The 20,125-nt window shown below is 40.3% G+C and overlaps 1 protein-coding gene and 1 non-coding gene across 2 annotated transcripts; one reads left to right on the forward strand and one right to left on the reverse strand.

The window, feature by feature from the left end:
* The first annotated feature begins 16,538 nt into the window (after positions 1-16,538).
* Positions 16,539-16,645, forward strand: LOC141636347 (small nucleolar RNA R71). The gene has a single exon (XR_012540966.1). It is a non-coding gene; the product is annotated as a small nucleolar RNA R71 (small nucleolar RNA).
* A 2,210-nt stretch (positions 16,646-18,855) lies between these two features.
* LOC141628023 (uncharacterized) lies at positions 18,856-19,453 on the reverse strand. Its single transcript, XM_074441212.1, has 2 exons — positions 19,354-19,453; positions 18,856-19,196 (listed from the first exon to the last, which is right to left on the reverse strand). The coding sequence occupies exons 1-2, from the start codon at positions 19,451-19,453 to the stop codon at positions 18,856-18,858; spliced, it is 441 nt and encodes a 146-aa protein (XP_074297313.1).
* Positions 19,454-20,125: the final 672 nt, after the last annotated feature.

Genomic DNA, 20,125 nt, shown 5'->3' on the forward strand with positions numbered 1-20,125 from the left:
ATGAAACTAGTTTAGTCCGAGTATGAGTTAAAGTACCACCATGAACACCCGCGTTGACTTGATATGGGAAAGAAATCCGCCACATCGGTCGGTCGTATCCCCCGTCTCATTTACATATCCTCGTGTTCAAGGTAGGGCATTAATAAAACGAATCCTAACTTCGTTCCTCGCTTTTGACCCCTTGCCTGTTTCGTTCAGTTCGACCTACCCTAGGACCCTTCGCATGTTAGTTCGACCTCTGATTCTTAACATTTGACTTAATTAGACGGCTTTAGATCGATTAAATAACCTAATTAGACATGTTAGGGTGCTTCGACACAAGCATTAAAATTGATCAACGATTCTATAACTTAATTGAATGCATCTCTCTTTTCACTCGATTTCTCGCTAGCATAAGAGTGCGTGATTAGCACCTTCCTATTAACACTCGATGAGTATGCGTTAATCTTGTAATATTGTGACCTAGTTGGACCCTTTAGGCCGTGTAGAATACACATTCGGATGACATCTTCTCAATTGATCAACGTCGTTTCTAACTTGTTTTCTAACTCGTTTTCTAACTCGTTTCACAATCATTTGATCTAACTAATGAACCTAACCTAGGAACTAGGATGGGCGTGGCTTGGCCGTGAGGGTGGCCGTGCCTTTTGCCGTTCTTGCTTCGTTTTTTTAATGTCATTTGTTCTTTGTTGTTTTGTAGCTTGTAATTTATAGTTTGTTCATCGAGTTGTAATTTTCAAGTTTGTTTTACTTTTATCGAGTCAAAACTTCTTCAAAAACCTTAGTCTTATTTGGTTAGATAGTTGTGCTCCAATTCATGTAGGAGCGTAGTAAATCACATGTTGTTTAAAGGGACATGGCCCGATTTATGCTAATGCATGCTTTGGTGTGTGGCCTAATGTCTAATTCGATAAGATTAAGCGAAAGCATGCATTACGAGGAGTGACCCAAGGCCGTGAGTTATGTGAACCGTGGGCCACCCCTTTGTGCACGTTTTCCTAGGCCGAATGGCCATGTGTCGTGTATGGTGTCGTATATAGCAATTGTATTTAGATCGAGTTGTGTCTCTAATTTCTCGTTGTGTCGGCATGAAATGCCTGGGTTGTAATAGGGTAGATCCCAACGGCTCCCCCATTCCCCTTATGCCTTGTTTGCTCTGTTTTATGTGTCGTTAGATCAATCAACCCACATGCTAAATTACAACTTTGACAAAGTTAGTTTTGTTGCATCTAAATCGACATAGAAACCTCACATGTTAGGGTTTTAAAACGATGTTTGCATATCATATATCGCAGTAGCTACGACCGTGTTTGAAATCCGATACTTGACTTAGTAGAGGCCGTTATCGACGGGCGGGGTTAGGCGTCCTTATGGACTTCCTTACACGTACCCTCACCCCTTACTCAAGATCTATGGTTTGTGGATCCGTTTAAATACCATTGGATTACGAGAGTCATTCAAATCGAGTGATATAGGGTACAAGTCTTTATCTTTAATCACTCGTAGTCGATTGGCTTTAAGCTTTTCGATGAAAGGTGTAAAGTTGACTTGAACGGTTCCAAGTTCCCATAAAACTTGGTGGCGACTCTAATTTGTCTTAATTCGATTAGAAAGAACCTCGAGTCGATAATGCCTAGTTTGGATCCCGCAGACGCAGTTCCCGCGGGCGTTGTCCACACTTTCTATTTGACTTCTCCATGGCTGATGTGCTGGATACGCTTGGTGTACTTGGTATGATTGCTCTAGCTAGGATATCTTCTTCTAGTCTGATCGCAGCTGCTGCCTTTTCTTGCACTTCTTCAAAGCTATGGCAAGGGTGCATAGTCAGCTGCTTAGACAGGTCTGACTAATGGTGTAGGCCCGTCCTAAAGGCCTCTACTCCTGTTGACACGTCACACTCTCGTAACGCCACCTTCTCATTGTTAAATCTAGTGTTGTACTCTCCAATGGTCTCACTTGCTCCTTGAACAATTCTGTACAAGTCGACTGCATGCTTTTGTTGCTTCCGACTTCTTGCGAATTGCTGAGTGAATGCGTTTACCAGGTCGGCAAACATGGATATTGATCTGTTAGGCAAACTTACGAGCCATCGGAGTGCTGGCCCCGACAGAGTGGATCCAAACCCCTTGCACATACAGAATTCTTTTAGTGTCTTACAGCCGTCACTGTCATCATTTTCTGCTTGTATTAGCTTACGTGGTCAAAGGGATCTGTTGTGCCATCAAAGAGAGGCATGTTTGGATTTCTGAATCCCTTTGGCATGGCGACAACAGATATTACATCCACGAATGGCGAGTTAGCATAACTGTCGGGTGCTGCCTTCTCGAGTAGAGGTGGCAGTCCTGGGACCCTCCTTAGCATCGCCCTCAGTTCTAGATACTGCTGATTGGTCAGGCTTCCTGAGTCCGAGCTGCGTCTGTCTGCTATCTGCTGATTTGGAGTACTGCTTCTAGGCCCGAATTCCTGAGAGTTCTGATGCGGCATGGTACCTAATGGAGCTGATGTCACGAGTGTTCCCTGGTGCCAACTTACTTGCAGACTACCTGTGGATCTTGCACCTGGTGTTTGGTTAGTTATTATGGGGTTACCAACTGGGATGTTACCTGGTTGTATTTCCACGCGGCTGGTAGGCTACCAGCTATCTGGTGTGAGGTATCCAAGTCCTTACGTGATTATCGTTTCTCCTGTTGGTACTGTTGTTAGATCTAATCTTGTTACCAATTCAGCTGGTATCTGCCGAGGTTGACCCCTGCTGCCTGATGCCCCATATGTGAGATTTACTACTGGGGACTGACCTTCATCCTCCGTGCTTGCTGGTGTGCAGGATTATTGTCTCATGATGACTATCTGTGCCCAGAGCTCCCTTATCCTCTTCCTTGCCTCAGCTACTGCCCTCCTCTGGTCTTCTAGCATACCTTCCATGACCTTCTGCAGATTTTCCATGCCACTAAGCAAGGTTTGTGTTGGTCTTTTGTCACGGATGTAGTTCTTGGTGTGTGTCCGGGGGCCTGGGTTTGAGCCGCTGATGATGGGTTTTGAAATAAAATTGGTGGTATCGACAGCTGACCGCTCCCTAACACAGCTGCTGATGTTTGTTTGTCCATTGTGTGTTTGAGTAATTAACGATTGACGACCACAATGCCCCATGGTGGGCGCCAAACTGTTTTGATGATTTTCTACCGAATTAGGTTTAGTAGGTCAATGTGGTCTTACTCGTTGTATGTTGATTGAGTTGTTTAATGTTAATGCTTAATAAGGAAATTAAAGACGTAAATAAAGGTTAACACAAGAGATTTGGTGACGCGGAAAACCCAATGTAGGAAACGACTGCGGGAAGGGACGGTACCCTTCCAATGGTTGCACTAGCCTTAAGTAGGAGAATGAATACAATGGCGGTGGTATGGTAAACTAGCTAGCACAATATGTTATGTTTGTATGGTTGTTCTTGAATGTCCCTTCTTCCTTGTCCTCATGGCTATTTATAGGGTAGGAACCCTAGGCGTGTCCTACTCCGTTTATGGTAAGCAATATTAGTCTTACCATGCTTCTTTCCTTAAATGCGTCCTTGTATTCTATTCTCCCTGATCTCCCTAAATTCTCTCTGAGATCTCCCTGACTCACTTGCTTACGGGCCCTGGCGCGTCCATTAAATTCCTCGGCCCAGTTTGCTAAATAAGCCTTGATGGGCTCGTCCTCTTATTAGGCCAATAAGCGAATTTTGGCCCAAACAAGTATGTTCATTAAAAAGAGTTTTTCCTATAATATTATTTATAGATTTTGGCCAAAATATCACTTAATTAAACAACTTTTACCAATTTATCACTTAAGCAACATTATTTTACCAATTTGTCCAACATGCTACTTTTTTTACCAATTTGTCCAAGACCCTCTACTTTTTTTACCAATTAGGGAGTTTCGCCTAATTTAATAATGGGTGACTTTTAATTACACCTGTCAAATGTATTGCGCAGGTCAAGTTAGAATACGAGTTTGGTTAGGGTTAAAATATAGGTCAAAAATAGTTTCTAAAGTCTATTTTCCACCATGTTTTAAATAAATTTTTTTTTTAAAAAAAATTTAAACATATTCAATATTAACATTTTTATCATATTAAATGGTTACCTTAATTATAAAAATTAAGCTATTTTAATATTAGTTTATTGATAAAGGTTAACAAAAACTAATTACTTTTTAACTATTATTTCAAGTATAATATATAAAATACCGGTATTTTACAAAACTTCTTGATTTATCTTTGACCCTACGAGTCAACCCATTCAGGTTGGATTTCGACCCTAAAATAACGGATTATTTCGGATTCGTATCAAACGGGTTGCAGGTTGAGATTTTTGGAGTCTTGACCCCGAAAAAATGGAGCGGGGTGGGTCGTGTTTTTGAGTGGCCACAATATGACAGGTGTACTTTTCATTGATGCAATTTAGAATGATCGGAATTCAAAATGACCTGAATTTAATTTTTATTAATGTTTATCCTACAAATAAGATTAAAGAGTCTTTTTTTTTTCTTTTTTTTTTGTAAAATGATTTTTGTTAAATATATTAACTAAAAGGTAGTTTTAACATTAATCCGACTCAAAGTGAACCAAACTCAAAATAACCCGGCAACTTAACATTCGAGATTGACCGGACAACCTAAAATAATCAACCCGAAAAGAAATGTGTGACAAATCCTAAACATTCAACCCAAAACCGAACATCCTATGCGTTTTCTTTTGGTCGCTCTATTTATCTTTGAAATCTTAATTCATTGTGTTTTTTTCAGGCGTTGTGTTAGGGCCAAATTACACTATTTTGCCTGCTACGTGGCACGAGATAAATGGGTAATTAATGAGCAATGGACCCATGACTTACATGGGGAGTCGGGCCCACAGACCGAAGGAAGAAGAATTCGGCTTGGACTGAGATGCTGAGAAGACCACGGGTGAAATAAGGAAGTCCAAATCGTTACCAAGTTCTGAATAAGGAAAGTCCAAATTGATACCAAACTCTACCTTGAGGAACAAGGCAATTAAGTGGGGAACCCTAATAAACCCACTAGGGTTTATTCACGATAAATACCAAATCAGGGCCTTCACCTATGATATCATCCGCCATCATCGCCTAAATCCCAATATTACTATGTGAAATAAACAATCCCTCTGCAAACAACCTTCATCATTATTATCCCATGATTACCACCATCATGAAGTAATCATTACCCAATCATTGGCCATATAAATACCACAATACAAATTACCCAACATATCGTACTGCAAACTCACGAAATAGCCTTCGTCAAACAGCTTGTGTTTTATCCGACGGCCGTGCCCACGAAGGAAAATCTGTTCTATGCATATTGTACTTGTACTCTGATTATCATATAGTGGACTATTGGTGGGATTCTGACTCCCCCCGCGGTTGTTTCCCACATCGGGTTTTTCGCGTCACCAAAACCTCTTGTGTCATTATTTCCTTATTTTGTCCTTTACTTTATTTATACCATTACTCCGTCTTAATTACGAACATATTCCGTCACAAATCACATATAATTTAACCCCTCGATACGAGGCTAAAAGGAGTCGGTCACTTTAACCCTAATTGGTAGAAATTTATCAAAACAGTTTAGCCCCCACCATGGGGCATGGTGATCGATCTCTATAGCCAAGTTGTTGTCAAGTCAATATCCGGTGCCATGTCTTCTAAGGAGCAAGATCTCATCACTATTCATGAAGTCAGTAGTACATCTTCTCCCCAGAAGTTGTCCGAAAGCCAGCAGCAGATCTCCTTCTTGATATACTCCAAAAGTAAACAGTAGATCTGCTCCCCATAAGTTATCCGGAAGCCAGATGCAGATATGCTTCCTGTGATCCTCCAAAAGTCCCGCAGCTGATCTGTACCCTGAAGTCCCACCAGAGACCCGCAACAGATCTGGTCCCCGAAATTTCCCTAGAAGCCAGCAGCAGGTCTGGTTCCCGGAATTCCTCCGGAATACAGCAGTAGATTTGCTCTCCGGAGTCATCGATCTGCTCCCCGAAGCCGAAGGTCTTGATCCCGAAATCCCTCCAGAATTCAGCAGTGGACCTGCTCCCTGAAGCCAAAGATTTGGTCCCTGGAGTTCCCAGAGTCCTCCAGCAGATCTGGCCCTATAATTCTCCCAGAGTTCCTCAGGAATTTTCTTGGTCTGCTTCTCAGAACTCTGGTTCTCAGAGCTCCTCTAGAGTTCTATAGCAGATCCGGACGCCAGAGTCCCACCAACCTCTAGGTACTAGAGTAGCAATGGTCAGTGCACGAGAAACCGCCAGCAGCGTACCAGCAAGAAGTGTACCAGTAGAAGATGGACCAACATAAATGTTTAGTACAGGGGTACAGACTCAAAGATACCAGGCTGGGGGCAGATCAGGAACTCCAAAATCTCAGGACCAGAGATCCCTAGACGTTGTGCTGGTGCTCCAGATGGAAATACACAACCCGACTCAGGCTATCCAGAAGCAAGTTGCAGGGAGACAATCTGGAGCCTGCAGTAAGCGGAGGACACCAGGCTATACCCTGGATGCGTAGCATCCTACTGCTCTCCCATGCTGACCAGAATGGAGATAGCATTAGGTAACACCGTATCTTGTATTTCCGTTGGAGCTAAATTCCTCCCTGTTGTAGGTGTTGGAGCTTGTGTCCTCCACAAATTAGTGTGATAACATTTGTAAATCTCTTAAAGGTTCACAAGGGTATACTTCATATTTAATCAGTTGATTAACGATTACCTAATAACGGTTGGCTTGCTAGAAAGTTTGACGTTATTATCATACTGATGGCGGTGATCAACTGGTCCCTAAAGGTCACACCTAAAGGATGTGTTTGAGAGATGTGGTTATGGAAATGTAATCACATTGATGCCTTATATGCCTAAACAGTTAGTCAACGTGTTGATGAGACGATTATTTAATGCCGATTAAATAATATTAGCTGAGACGAATTAACTGTCAATTCGTAAAGTTCAATATAATATGTTATATTTAATTAATGTATATAATGTTAGCTTGGACAAATTAATATGTTAATTCGTAATTAAATGTCATCGGTTATATTTAATTAGCAAGTTAAAGTATATATTATACGATATTGTCACAGACCGGCATTAATAAGTTGACTGCAAGCTGTTGTGTGTAGAGTGATTAATACGGAATGATATAAATGACAATTTATAAATAATAAATTTTATACATTTTGTATACTAATAAAATAAGAAGATTTAATCTCCTTATTTTTGGGTATGTAGTAAAACCGAAAAAGAGAGAATATAATTCTCTTATATTCGGATATGGGCCGGAAAATTAAAAAAAAAAGAAAAATCTACCCTAATCTCCACATACACGGTTTATTGGGAGTTTAGAGGAGTAATTTTTCTAACCTAATTTTTCTAACTCATTCTTGCCTCTCATCTAAAAACACAAAAACGAAAAACCCTAGCAATTTTACAGAAATTGGGGATCGATTCTAGCAAAAGAACAAGGGCATATCTCATATCATCTTGGGTGGAACTGATAGGAGAATATCATTGCGATATTGTTCATAGGCCGAATTAGCTAGGACTGAAGGTTATTTCTTAATTCTCTAATTTTGTTTATGCAATTTATTTTATGACTAGTTATCATCTCGATAAATTCGTTATCATCCCTAAAGTTAAAGGGATGCATACAGATAAATCCCACAAGTGGTATCAGAGCCAAGGCCACGAATTTTATTTTGATGATTTTCATAAAATTGGATGTAAACATTTATTAGGGTTTCGAAAAAAATAAAATCGAGATGAATTTTATTTTGATGATTTTCATAAAATTGAATTTTATTTTGATGATTTTCATAAATTTTTTTTTATGCCGAGATGAATTTTTTTTAGCCGAGTTGCTTCGTTTTTGTTGTTGTTTTATTTCCATTTGATTCTTTCATATTGCTGTTTTAATCAGTTAAGATAATAATATGATAATTTGTAGATGTTTCGATTTAATAAATCGAGATGTAAATGGAAATTGGTTTTGTCGGATTAATAAATTGTTTTTGCTGTTTTTTGGCATATAACTTAATTTAACAAAATTCAAATCAATTATGATAATCGGTTCTATCATGATTCAGATATTATTTTAACAGGTTAAATTTGAATAATCTAGTTAATAGCAGCTTTAAACAATTGTTCGTTTTTCCGTTCGATGGGTGCGGCTGTTTTTTAAAAGAAAAATTTTGAGTTTTTTGTTTAGTGTTTTTCAGCTGCAAAAGAAAAAGAAAAAAAAAATTGGGTTGTTTTATTTTTTTTCAGCCGAGACACAAAAAAATAGGTTTTTGTTTTTTTGTTTCGTTTTTCAGCCGAGAAAAGATATCAATTTTGTTTTTGTTTCTGTTACTGTTCACGGCTGGACAGATTTTTAAAAAAAAAAAATTTTTGTTTTTTTTTTTTGGTTTTAACTGTAAAACCGAGAAAAGGTCTTTTTTATTGGGTTGTTTCGGTTTTTACCGAGATAAATTTTAAAGAAAATTTTTGTTGTTGTTTTTGGCCAATTAATTATTGTGAAGCGGTTCATAATTCATAGATACCTAATTATTTTAAAGAAGTTTAAAATATTGATGGATTAAATTCATATTACAAGTTTAATATGAATTAAGATTAAATTTATAGTGAGTAATTGAGGAATTGTCACTTAATTTAATCAATGAAATAGGTGGTTTGGATAAAATTAATCTACATAATTAAAGAATTATGTCTTGCATGTTTAATTTTTTTTAGTTGATGCTTTTTATTTTAGTTGAATGAATCGTTGAATGGTTTTATTTACGTATTTTTTGCAATCGGTTGTAATTTGTAATACTTAGTGTGGCCTTAGTCAAATTATGTTTTCGTAATGATGGGAACATAATTTTTAATGTAATTTGAGATCTCGTATCTCCGTTTTGGTTTTCTTTGTTTATTACGGTTTTGAAATTAGAATGTAAATAGGTTTATTATGTAATTTTTAAATTGTAATTTTTGAGAAGACTAAAGATGGAGATTGGAGCTCACTCCCGCTACATGGATCAAGATAAATCATCAAGACAAGCTTCTCGGGTCCATGGATGGATTCCAAAGTTGTATTTATGTTCATTTTGATAGGATAGGCCACACTAGGACTTTTTTACGTTTTTCCGTTCTTATTGCTTTTCATTCACATGCTAGTTAATGCATCATTTTCCGCCTAAAACCAAACCACCTACTAAAATACATGAAAATTGACACATATAGGTTGTAAGTTAATTTTCATAAACATACAGATGTTACATGTTTTTTAAGCCATCACCTTAGTTTATTCATTCACGCATGCTAGATATTACTTCACTTAAAATGAATTAAAACAAAGTTGATGGGATCTTCCTCTAAAACGGAAATTGAGATTAGTCTTTATAAGGGCAAACAACTATGAATCCCTTCTTCATCGGTAAGCATAATATGACCCCTTCTACGTTGGGTAAGTAGTTTGTGTTGACTTAGTTTATCTCATGATTATGATGGACTAAAGATAGAATTTACAGAAATTTATGACCCCTTCTACGTCTCGTGATTATGATGGACTAAAGATAGAATTTACAGAAATTTATTGACCAAGAATTCTAAAAGTAGAATTAGCCAAAAGGTTGGCTTATCAATTTACAGATAATTGAGTCTTGGGATCATTTATATAATTCTTGAGGAACGTTAATTGTATAAATGCATGAGTCTTCGCGTTATAACAGTGCATTAGACTTAAATTAAAATCGATGCACATGCTTATTATTTATTCTTCTTTTCGCTGTGTAGAACACGTTTATTTTACTGTTACAACAAATGGCTGGAAATAACGAAATCCCAATGCCAAATGCCACACTTGGACGCGAGTCCTGGCTGAAATTTTTTATGGACATCCTGAATCAGTACACGCGACTGAAGAATGATGGGTCCAACTTTGCGGACTAGGAGGCAGCACTACGGAATGCTGCCATTGCTGACGGTAAGCTCAAGTACTTAATTGAGCCAATACCAGTAAACCCAGGCCCCAATGCGGGAGTTAACGAGTCACTTGCTTATAGTGATTTCGTTATGGAAGCGGGTGCGATAAAGAACGTACTCATCTTTGCAATGGAAACCAATTTGCAGAGACGCTTCATTGCCAAAGGTGCGAACAAGATTTTCACCACGCTCACTAACGAGTTCTCAAAAGCACCGAGGATCGTTACTTATGAGCATACCTGTCGCGTCTTTGATGCGAAACTCCAAAAGGGCCAACCGGTTAGCCCACACATTCTTAACATGATTGAGAATGTCGAGAAATTGGAGGCACTTGATTGCAAAATCAGTGAGAGCATTGTCATTGACCGAATGCTTCATTCTCTTCACGATGGTTTTGCCCTTTTCAGGGCGAACTCCTACATGAATGACTTGAAAAAGAGTCTTCATGAGCTACACTCCCTTCTCGTACAGACCGAGAAGGATATGAAATTGAGTGGGAGCATGAAGCATGATGTTCTCACGATTTCCAACAAGGGTAAAGGTAAGGGCAAAGCTCCAGGCGACCTAACAGTAGGTAAGCTAAAATTCAAGAAGCCAGGAAACGGTAAGAGTGGGCCTGGTGAGACTAGTGGCTCACAGGGCAAGGCAAAGAGCAAGGGCGGTGACATTGAATGCAACCATTGTCACAAGACTGGACATTGGAGGAGGAACTGTCCCGTGTACCGTGAGGACATTAAAGCGCATCGCGCTCGTTCTCGTTGGTATGTCATCTTATATTCATATGATTGAGATTAACCATGCAAGTTTCGGAACTTGGGTACTTGATACTGGTTGTGGTTCTCATCTGTGTAATCATTTATGATACCCGTCGTGAGGTGTCAAAAATAAATTTATAATTTCCAACTACAACTATAGCTAGCGGCAGTCGGGTCGAACCATAGAGAGGCAGATGTAAATTCTAGTTGTTTAAATTCAGTCTAAGGTAACAATAAGTTGGCACTTAATTAACTAACTCAAGGAAGGGTACTTGTACATTCAAGCTACGAATAACTTTTTCAAACTTACTGAAAGATACCTGTTCCTTTGTCGGCACTAGTCTCTCCTGGATATGGGGTCGTAAGAAGTACCTTAGCCCTCTCCTCTAAGTTGCGCATGCCGGCATCCGTGGACTTAGGCCGGAAGTCCACCGCTTTCTCCTTTTTAAAGCTCGAACCCTCCTCACACCGTCTCAAATGTGAGCCATTAACCGTCATCGGATCGAACTTGAATCGGGACGGACCCATCAGCACTCGTCCGCCCTAACACTTTCGGAGTTGTCATGCCCCGAAACAAATGGTCCTTTAAGTTATCGTGCATCGGAGGACGAACAATCTCGCTATCGCCATGATCTTGGTCGATCGACCACTATCCACGATCGATCGACCGAGGTGTACGATTCCTAAGCCGTCAGAACCCGCGTATCGATCGATCGACGGTGTATCGATCGATCGACCGATATACCCGGTAGACGCCTTTTCTTTGAATTGTTCGTTCTGACCTTCTTTTGACTCGGATCCGCCTCATTCTTTTCAACAGCGTCCTCGACCATGGCAGGCCCCTCCAGGGTGGACCCACTCCTCAACGTGATGGCGTTTAGGGTCTCTTTTTGTTCGGTTTGAGTCGGTAAGTGTCCGTGAGCTCGAGTGGTACTCTTACTAGCCAATTGAGCAATTTGGCTCTCTAGTAGCTTCATCCCGGCCTCTCTTGCTTGGGACTCCTTTAGCAACAAGTTCTTGAACTCAAAAAAATCGAACCATGGGATTGTTGCTTTCTGCGCAGCACATAAGAAGGTTTTTGATATTGTTGTTGCTTTTGATGAGGGGGCACATAGGGTTGTTGCTGCGGAGGTGGAGTTGGATTTAGGACATTCTGGCTACTCCACCTCAGGTTGGGAGGAACATTAGGCTCATAGTAGGTGTTTTTCTCGCCTATAATGTTGAAAGGCGGCAAGACTCAAAGGGACTAGGACAATTCTTCAAACGTGTCCCTCACTCCCGCACCTTTCACGAGCATTTAAAGGACCGTCCCGACACAAAGATTTACTTGGTAAATACCCCCCTTTGAAGCTCCTCATAGTTCATATTTGTCAAATCTCGAAGTGAGAGCTTCAAGTGCGCTCTGAAGGAGATTCGAACTCCTCCTTTGATTCCCTCCGAATTCCCATACTCAACCTTGTGGGTGGCTAGATCATCAATGATCTTCCACCCCTTGGTTTCTCCCAAATTCTCAAAGAAATCGGCCACCGGCCGCAAAGATCCAAAATAGCCCTCGATCGATCGTCATACACCCATTATAGAACTGATTGCACAAGCTCCATTTTTCGAACCCATGGTGCGGTATGGTTCGCACCAACTTCTTAAAACGGACCCATGCTTCGTGGAAGTTCTCGTCCGGCCCTTGTTTAAAGCTAGTGATTTGAGCTCTAATTGCATTGGTCTTTGAGGCAGAAAAATATTTCTTGTAGAATGCCAAAGCCAATGAATTCCAATCAGTGATCCCATGAACGGCTCGGTCCAGATCTCTACCACTCCCTTGCATCATCACGAAGGGAGAAGATAAACATAGTCTCCTTGATCTGGTCTTGGGTCACGCCGGTTGGTGGGGCTATGGAGCAGCAATAATCAATAAATGTCTCCATATGCTTAGCTGCATCTTCATTTGCAGCTCCCCCGAACTGGTTTCTCTCAACCATATTAATGTATGAAGGCTTGGGTTCGAACTTCCTGTCATCCCCTGGTAATTCGAACCCCTTATATAAATTTGCACCGTCGGCTCGAATGACTAGCTATACTCGCTTCCTCGGCCGATGACCGGAATTTCGGAGAAGTGATGCCTCTGAAAGAAGTGGAAACGGGTGAAGAATGTGGGTCTTCCTCGAACAGCTCGTTCTCGTGATAGCTTGACAGAGTACTCAGCTCTTCTTCTGTCGGTAATACCCTTTGTGATCGTCTCAACTCGTGCAAAGATTTCTCTATCTCAGGATTGTATGGTACTAGTTCACCACCCTGTGACCTGCGCATAAGAAGAAACTACAAAAAGAGTATAAGAAAAGTTCAAGGAACAGAAGTCCCTTAAACTAAGAAAGACTAAAATTAAAACAACTAAAATTAGAACTATTGCCTCCCCGGCAACGGCGCCAAAATTTGATACCCGTCGTGAGGTGTGAAAAATAAATTTATAATTTCCAACTACAACTATAGCTAGCGGTAGTCGGGTCGAACCACAGAGAGGCAGATGTAAATTCTAGTTGTTTAAATTCAGTCTAAGGTAACAATAAGGTGGGGGGGGGGGGGTTTGATTGGATTGGTCTTATAGCTAATGAGCGATAAAATAAAGTAAACTAAGCAAATAGATGAAATCAAATATAAAAGGAGGTACTAGGATGGTCGGTTCGTTATAGCTTCGGCGGCATCATACTAAACAGGTCTAAATCGAACACAAGTGAGGCAGGAAACAAGAGGTCCTCTCGGTCCACTCTTAACAAATAACATCTTTCGATCTAGCTATAGGTCCCTAATATCATTAATACTGACTCTCGTCCTGAAAAGTGACTAAGGTCTAAACTATACCTATATTTCGATCTCAGCACAGTTTAGTCATCTTAATTGGTGATCTAGCAACTTTCCCTATCTTTCGATCTAATGGGTCAGTCATAAATTAAGCATATAACTGGTCGCATGCATTCGATTCGTTAAATACATCATTAAAATCAATTAAAACGAAAGGTAACCTCACGTGGTCAGTCGATCGACCGGGTAAGGCAGTCGATCGACTGACACGCGATTCAGTCCAATTTAATACTACGCCGCCTACGCCATAATTCCCCTACATCCTAGCACAAACTATTTAGCTACTCATGCTGAAGGTGATAACAACAATAATACTAGGGCATAAAAGTACTAAATTCATAATTAAAGCGGTAGGATAAACAATTAACATGCAACAATAAAATGGCTTCGGGAATCTAACTAGCAATTCTATACTAATAACGAAATAGGAGTAAATTGAAATAGGGCAGAAGAATACCGAGAATAGCAGAAGAATGATTAAGAACAAGAGCGAAAATTCCAATGCTAACAATATTCCAAACCCTAATTCTAAGAACTGTATGTAAAACTTAATGTAAAAACTTGGTGAAAATCGGATCCCTAAAACTGGTGTTCTAAGTTACGTTATATAGCAAACATACATAAATTTTATTTCCAAAACCTAAACTCAATGGGCTTGCGCTTCCTCGGTCTTTTAATTCTCGTCTGGGATAGCAGATTGGTCGATCGACTGAGCATGGCGGTCGATCGACTGATCTTCAGTATACAGTAGCTTCTGGAACCCGCAGGTTTGTCGATCGACTGATGGAAGTGGTCGATCGACTGCTTGAGCTGCTACTTGACTTCTATTTCTCGTGGATTTGTCTTTTTGGGCCTTGAATTGCGCACCAAGCTCGTTCCTTGGGTGAATACTTCACGTCAAATACAATGCAAGATACTCGGGGACGGATTTAGCTCGATTTCCGCTGGAATCTTCACATTTCTGCATTAATGTACAAAAATACTGAAGTAGACGAAAATAGGGAGAAATGTAGCATAAACTACATGAATGAGCTCTGAAATGCGTGTAAAATGGGATGTAAAACATCATATAAAAGACACGCATCAATTTGCAGGGCATAAGAAACATCACACCTCTCGGAAAGGGTGATGTGGACCTGCGAGTCGGGAATGGAGCTAGAGTTGCTGTTGTCTCGAAGGGAACATATGTAATCCAACTCCCTAGTGGTTTTGAGTTATTTTTAAATAATCACACTATGTACCCAGTTTGTCTAAGAACATTATTTCAGTTTCGGTACTTGATAAAGACGGATTTTCATTTTTAATAAAGGATAATAGCTGTATTTTCTCTTTCAATGAAATGATTTATGGCAAAGCGGTTTCCATGAATTGAATTTACATCTTAGATCAAACCACGGAAGTATTACACGTGAATAATAAGAAATTAAAGGTTGGTGGCAAAGATCAAACCTAACTATGGCATTGTCGAATGGGGCACATAAATGAGAAACGCGTAAAGAAATTTGTCGATAATGGTACTATTCCCGCATTAGAATTTTCTACATATGGCAAGTGTTAATCATGTCTCATTGGCAAAATGACTCGAATTTCCTTCAAAGGTGTTGGAATGCGCGCTAGGGACCTATTAAGACTCATACATACTGATGGTTGTGGACCTATGTCAATTACCGCTAGAGATGGCTATAGATATTTTATCACTTTCACGGACGATTTAAGTAGATACGGATATGTCTACTTGATGAAGCATAAAAGTGAGTCCTTTGAGAAATTGAAGGAATACCAGAGCAGGGTTGAGAACCAACTGGGTAGAAAGGTTAAAGCAATCCATTCAGATCGGGGTGGCGAATATCTTTCAAATGAGTTTGATCAACACCTTAAAAGCTGTGGAATCGTTTTACAGTTAACTTCACCTGGAACACCTCAATTAAATGGTGTGTCCGAACGGAGAAATCAAACCTTACTTGATATGGTTCGATCCATGATGAGTCACACGGTGGTGCCTGATTCATTATGGGGTTTTGCTCTTTTGTCAGCTGCTCTTATACTTAACCAAACTCCGACTAAAGCTGTCGACAAGACTTCATATGAAATGTGGAAGGGAACGGTCCCTAACTTGTCCTTTATTCGGGTTTGGGGCTGCGAGGCTTATGTCAAGTGGAGACACAAGGATAAGCTCGACCCTCGATCGGTCAAGACATACTTTATTCGGGTTTGAGTGGGTAAGTGTCCGGGAGCTCGAGTGGTACTCTTACTAGCCAATTGAGCAATTTGGCTCTCTAGTAGCTTCATCCCGACCTCTCTAGCTTGGGACTCCTTCAGCAGCAAGTTCTTAAACTCAGCAAAATCAGAACCATGGGATTGTTGTTGTTGCTGCGGCACATAAGGAGGTTTTTGGTATTGTTGTTGCTTATGATGAGGGGGCACATAAGCTTGCTGCTGCTACTGTTGTGGAGGTTGAGTCGGATTCAGGACATTCTGGCTACTCCACCTCAAGTTGGGGTGGACATTCGGCTCATAGTACGTGTTTGTCTGCCTATAGTGTTGAAAGGCAGCACAAGACTCAAAGGGGACAGAACAATTTTCTGAGACATGCCCCTTAGCTCCACATCTTCTACAGACGAAAGGACCATCTGAAACAGCGTTAACATGGTACATCCCTCCTTTAGAAGATCCTCCCAACTCATATTTGTCAAACCTTGCGGAGAGAGCTTCTAGTGCAAAGAACAGAGGAAGATTCAAAGCACTCTCCTCCTGGTTTCCTCTCGAATTCCCATATTCAGCCTTATGAGTGGCCAAATGATCGATGATTTTCCACCCCTTAGTCTCTCCCATGTTCTCAAAAATCGGCCATTGGTCAGCATCCAAAATAGCCCTCGATCGTCATACGACCCATTATAGAACTGGTAGCAAAGACTCCATTTTTCGAACCCATGGTGCGGTATGGTTCGCACTAGTTTCTTGAAACGGACCCATGCTTCATGAAAGTTCTCATCAGGCCCTTGTTTAAAGCTCGTGATCTGAGCTCTAATGGCATTCGTCTTTGAGGCAGAGAAGTACTTTTTGTAGAATGCCAGGGCTAAGGAATTCCAGTCGGTGATCCCATGAGCGCTCGGTCCCGATCTCTATACCACTCCCTTGCAAAGATCACGAAGGAGAAAATGAACATGGTCTCCTTGATCGATTTTGGGTCACACCGGCCGGCGGGGTATAAAGCAAAGAATAATCAATAAAAATCTCCATGTGCTTGGCTGCATCTTCATTTGCGCCTCCCCGAACTGGTTTCTCTCAACCAGGTTAATATAGGAAGGCTTTGGCTCGAATTTTCTCGCCTCCCCAGGTAGTTCGAATCCTTTGTAGAGATTCGCAGCTGTAGGCTCTGAATGACTAGCAATGGTTGCTTCTTCAGCCATGACTGGGATTTCCGGAGAAGTAACTGTCTCAGTTGAAGAAATTGATGCAGGAGATGTAGGTGGATCTCCTTCGAACAGAGTGTTCTCGTAGTAGCTTGACAGAGTACTCAGCTCTTCCTCTGTAGGTAATAACCTTTGTGATCGTCTCAACTCGCGCAAGGATTTCTCGATCTCAGGATTTAATGGTACTAGTTCACCACCCTGTGACCTGCGCATAAGAGGAAACTACAAAAAGAATATAAGAAAAGTTTAAGGAACGGAAGTCCCTTAAACTAAAGAAAGACTAAATAGAAACAACTAAAACTTAGAACAATTGCCTCCCCGGCAACAGCGCCAAAATTTGATACCCATCGTGAGGTGTCAAAAATAATATTTATAATCTCCAACTACAACTATAGCTAGCGGCAGTCGGGTCGAGCCACAGAGAGGCAGACGTAATTTCTAGTTGTTTAAATTCGGTCTAAGGTAACAAAAGGTGGGGGTTTGATTTGGTTTGGTCTATAGCTAATAACAATAAAAGAAAAGTAAACTAATGAAATATATAAAATCAAGTATAAAAAGAGGTACTAGGATGGTCGGTTCGTTATAGTTTCGGCGGTAGCATACTATACAGGTCCAAATCGAACACATGTGAGGCGGGTAACAAGAGGTCCTCTCGGTCCACTCTTAACAGATAGCATCTTTCGATCTCGCTATAAGTCCCTAATATCATTTTTTTTTTTTTGGTGAAATGTGAGAGTATATATATATATTAAAGGACAAAAAATGTCAAATTTACAACTGGCAAAACTAGAAAGAGTATTAACAGAAACCGTTAATACTCAAAAAGCTCAAGCAAACCAACATGTATGCAAAGAAACTCAGCCTATGCAGACTGCTGCCCAACAATAGGGTGTACACACCCCCATTTATTAAGCCAATCTCGGTCTCTTCTCTGCATATTCCTGCCAACCATGTTCCTGATTCTATGCTTAGCTTCCTTTATCATGCGTTCAGCAAGGGAAGCTGGCCTTACCAACACTCCATTCATTCGTGCATTGTTCCTCTGTTGCCAGATATAGTAGCAGCAAGCAGTCCATATCATAGCATGAGCCTGAGATTTCACTCCCATTCTCCCTGTAACACTCATATTGACATCTATTTTGAACCCGCACCAGGTTTCTATACACTCAAAATCGTCTCATCCGTAGTTACTGATTAAAGAACAGATGCTCCACGTTTCATCAAAGATCTTCACAAATGCGGTAAGTCTTCTCCTGACAGTATCCAATTCTATGCAGCTTTTCTCTGACATTCAGACCCTTATTCATATAGAGCCAGGTAATAATAGCATGTTTTGCTATATTCCATTTGTTCCAAACTACAATAGACCAGTCTTTCTTAGGTTGTGAATGTCTAAGCCATTCATAACCCTGCCTAACTGTGTAACCATTTATGTCATGTATCCATTGACTGTCTATATATGCACTCTTCATCAATTCTTTCACTTTGCAAATTTGTTTCCAAGCCCAAGCAAAGATCAGCAGTGGTTTATAGTTATGCCGCCCCCATTTTTCGTATAAATTTGGTTGATCCATCCGATCCGAGCCCTGTCGCCTTCCCATAAATCCAGTCCACTAATTTAGCTATAATAGCTACATTCCAGGTTTCTGCCTTTTTGATCCCTAGGCCTCCCTCCTCCTTTGGTAGAGTAACTGTGTCCCAAGCAATCAAGGGCACCCTATGGTAGTCAGAACTCCCATCCCAAAGGAAATTTCTACATATAGCTTCAATTCTTTTGATCACAGCTTTAGGGATAAGGAAAATGCCAGCCCAATATGAATAAAGAGTATTCAAGACTGAGTTGATAAGCACAATTCTCCCTGCATAGGATAACTTTTTTGCCCCCAAACTTCGAATTCTATTGACCATCTTCTCAGTCGGATGTTGCATTCTTTTTTGGTGAGTTTCCCAGCCTGTATAGGTACTCCAAGATATCTGAAAGGCATGCTACCCTCAACAAACCCAATGACTTGCTGGATGTCATTTTTAAGCTCTTGTGTAACTCCATTGAAGTACACCTCTGATTTAGTATTATTCATGACCAATCCAGAAGCCTTAGAGAATGAGGAAAAAGCTCTAATCATCAGCATAATAGAGTGAGTATTACCCTTACAAAACATTAGTAAGTCATCTGCAAACATTAAGTGATTCAACTTGATGCCTTTGCATAGAGGGTGGTATTGGAAAGGCCATCCGCGCAGCATAATTTATCATTCTAGTGAGGTACTCCATGCACATTGTGAATATAAGAGGAGATATAGGGTCTCCTTGTCTGAGTCCTCTCCTACCTTTGAAGTATCCAAAAGAACTACCATTTAGACACAGGGAGAAAGATGTAGATTGCACACAAGCCATGACTCTTTGAGTAAAATTTTCAGGGAATCCCATTTTCTGAAATAATTGCTCCACAAATCCCCACTCAACAGTGTCATAAGCCTTCTGCAAGTCAATTTTGAAGAGACATCTAGGTGATACTGCCTTCCTGTTCTATAGCTTCACTATGTCTTGGCATAGTCCCTAATATCACTAAGACTGACTCTCGTCCTGAAAAGTGACTAATAATCTAAACTTTACCTATCTTTCGATCTCGGCGCAGTTTAGTCATTTCAATTGGTGATCTAACAACTTTCCCTATCTTTCGATCCAATGGGTCAGTCATAAATTAAGCATCTAACTGGTCGCATGCATTCGATTCGTTAAATACAACATTAAAATCAATTAAAACGAAAGGTAACCTCACGTGGTCAGTCGATCGACCAAGTATGGCAGTCGATCGACTGACACGCGATTTCAGTCCAAATTAATACTACGCCGCCTACGCTATAATTCCCCTACATCCTAGCACAATTAATTTAGCTAGTCATGCTAAGGGTGATAACAACAATAAAACTAACAAAATAAACAGAAGAATTCATGCTTAAAGTAGTAGAACAAACAATTAACATAAAGCGATAAAATGGTTTCGGGAACCTAACAAGCAATTCTATACTAATAACGAATAAAGATGAACTGAAAGTAGAACGGAAGGAATACCGAAAATTGCAGAAGAACAGTAACGGA

Source organism: Silene latifolia, chromosome Y (assembly GCF_048544455.1).
Source record: "Silene latifolia isolate original U9 population chromosome Y, ASM4854445v1, whole genome shotgun sequence".
Taxonomy (NCBI): domain Eukaryota; kingdom Viridiplantae; phylum Streptophyta; class Magnoliopsida; order Caryophyllales; family Caryophyllaceae; genus Silene; species Silene latifolia.

What these genes read in the sequence shown, in the direction of transcription:
- LOC141628023 (XM_074441212.1), bottom strand. Translation starts at nt 19,453, where the DNA reads ATGGGATTCCCTGAAAATTTTACTCAAAGAGTCATGGCTTGTGTGCAA. An exon ending in TTCTTTTGGATACTTCAAAG is followed by an intron (nt 19,197 to 19,353) that starts GTAGGAGAGGAC and finishes TAATGTTTGCAG; the next exon opens with ATGACTTACTAATGTTTTGT.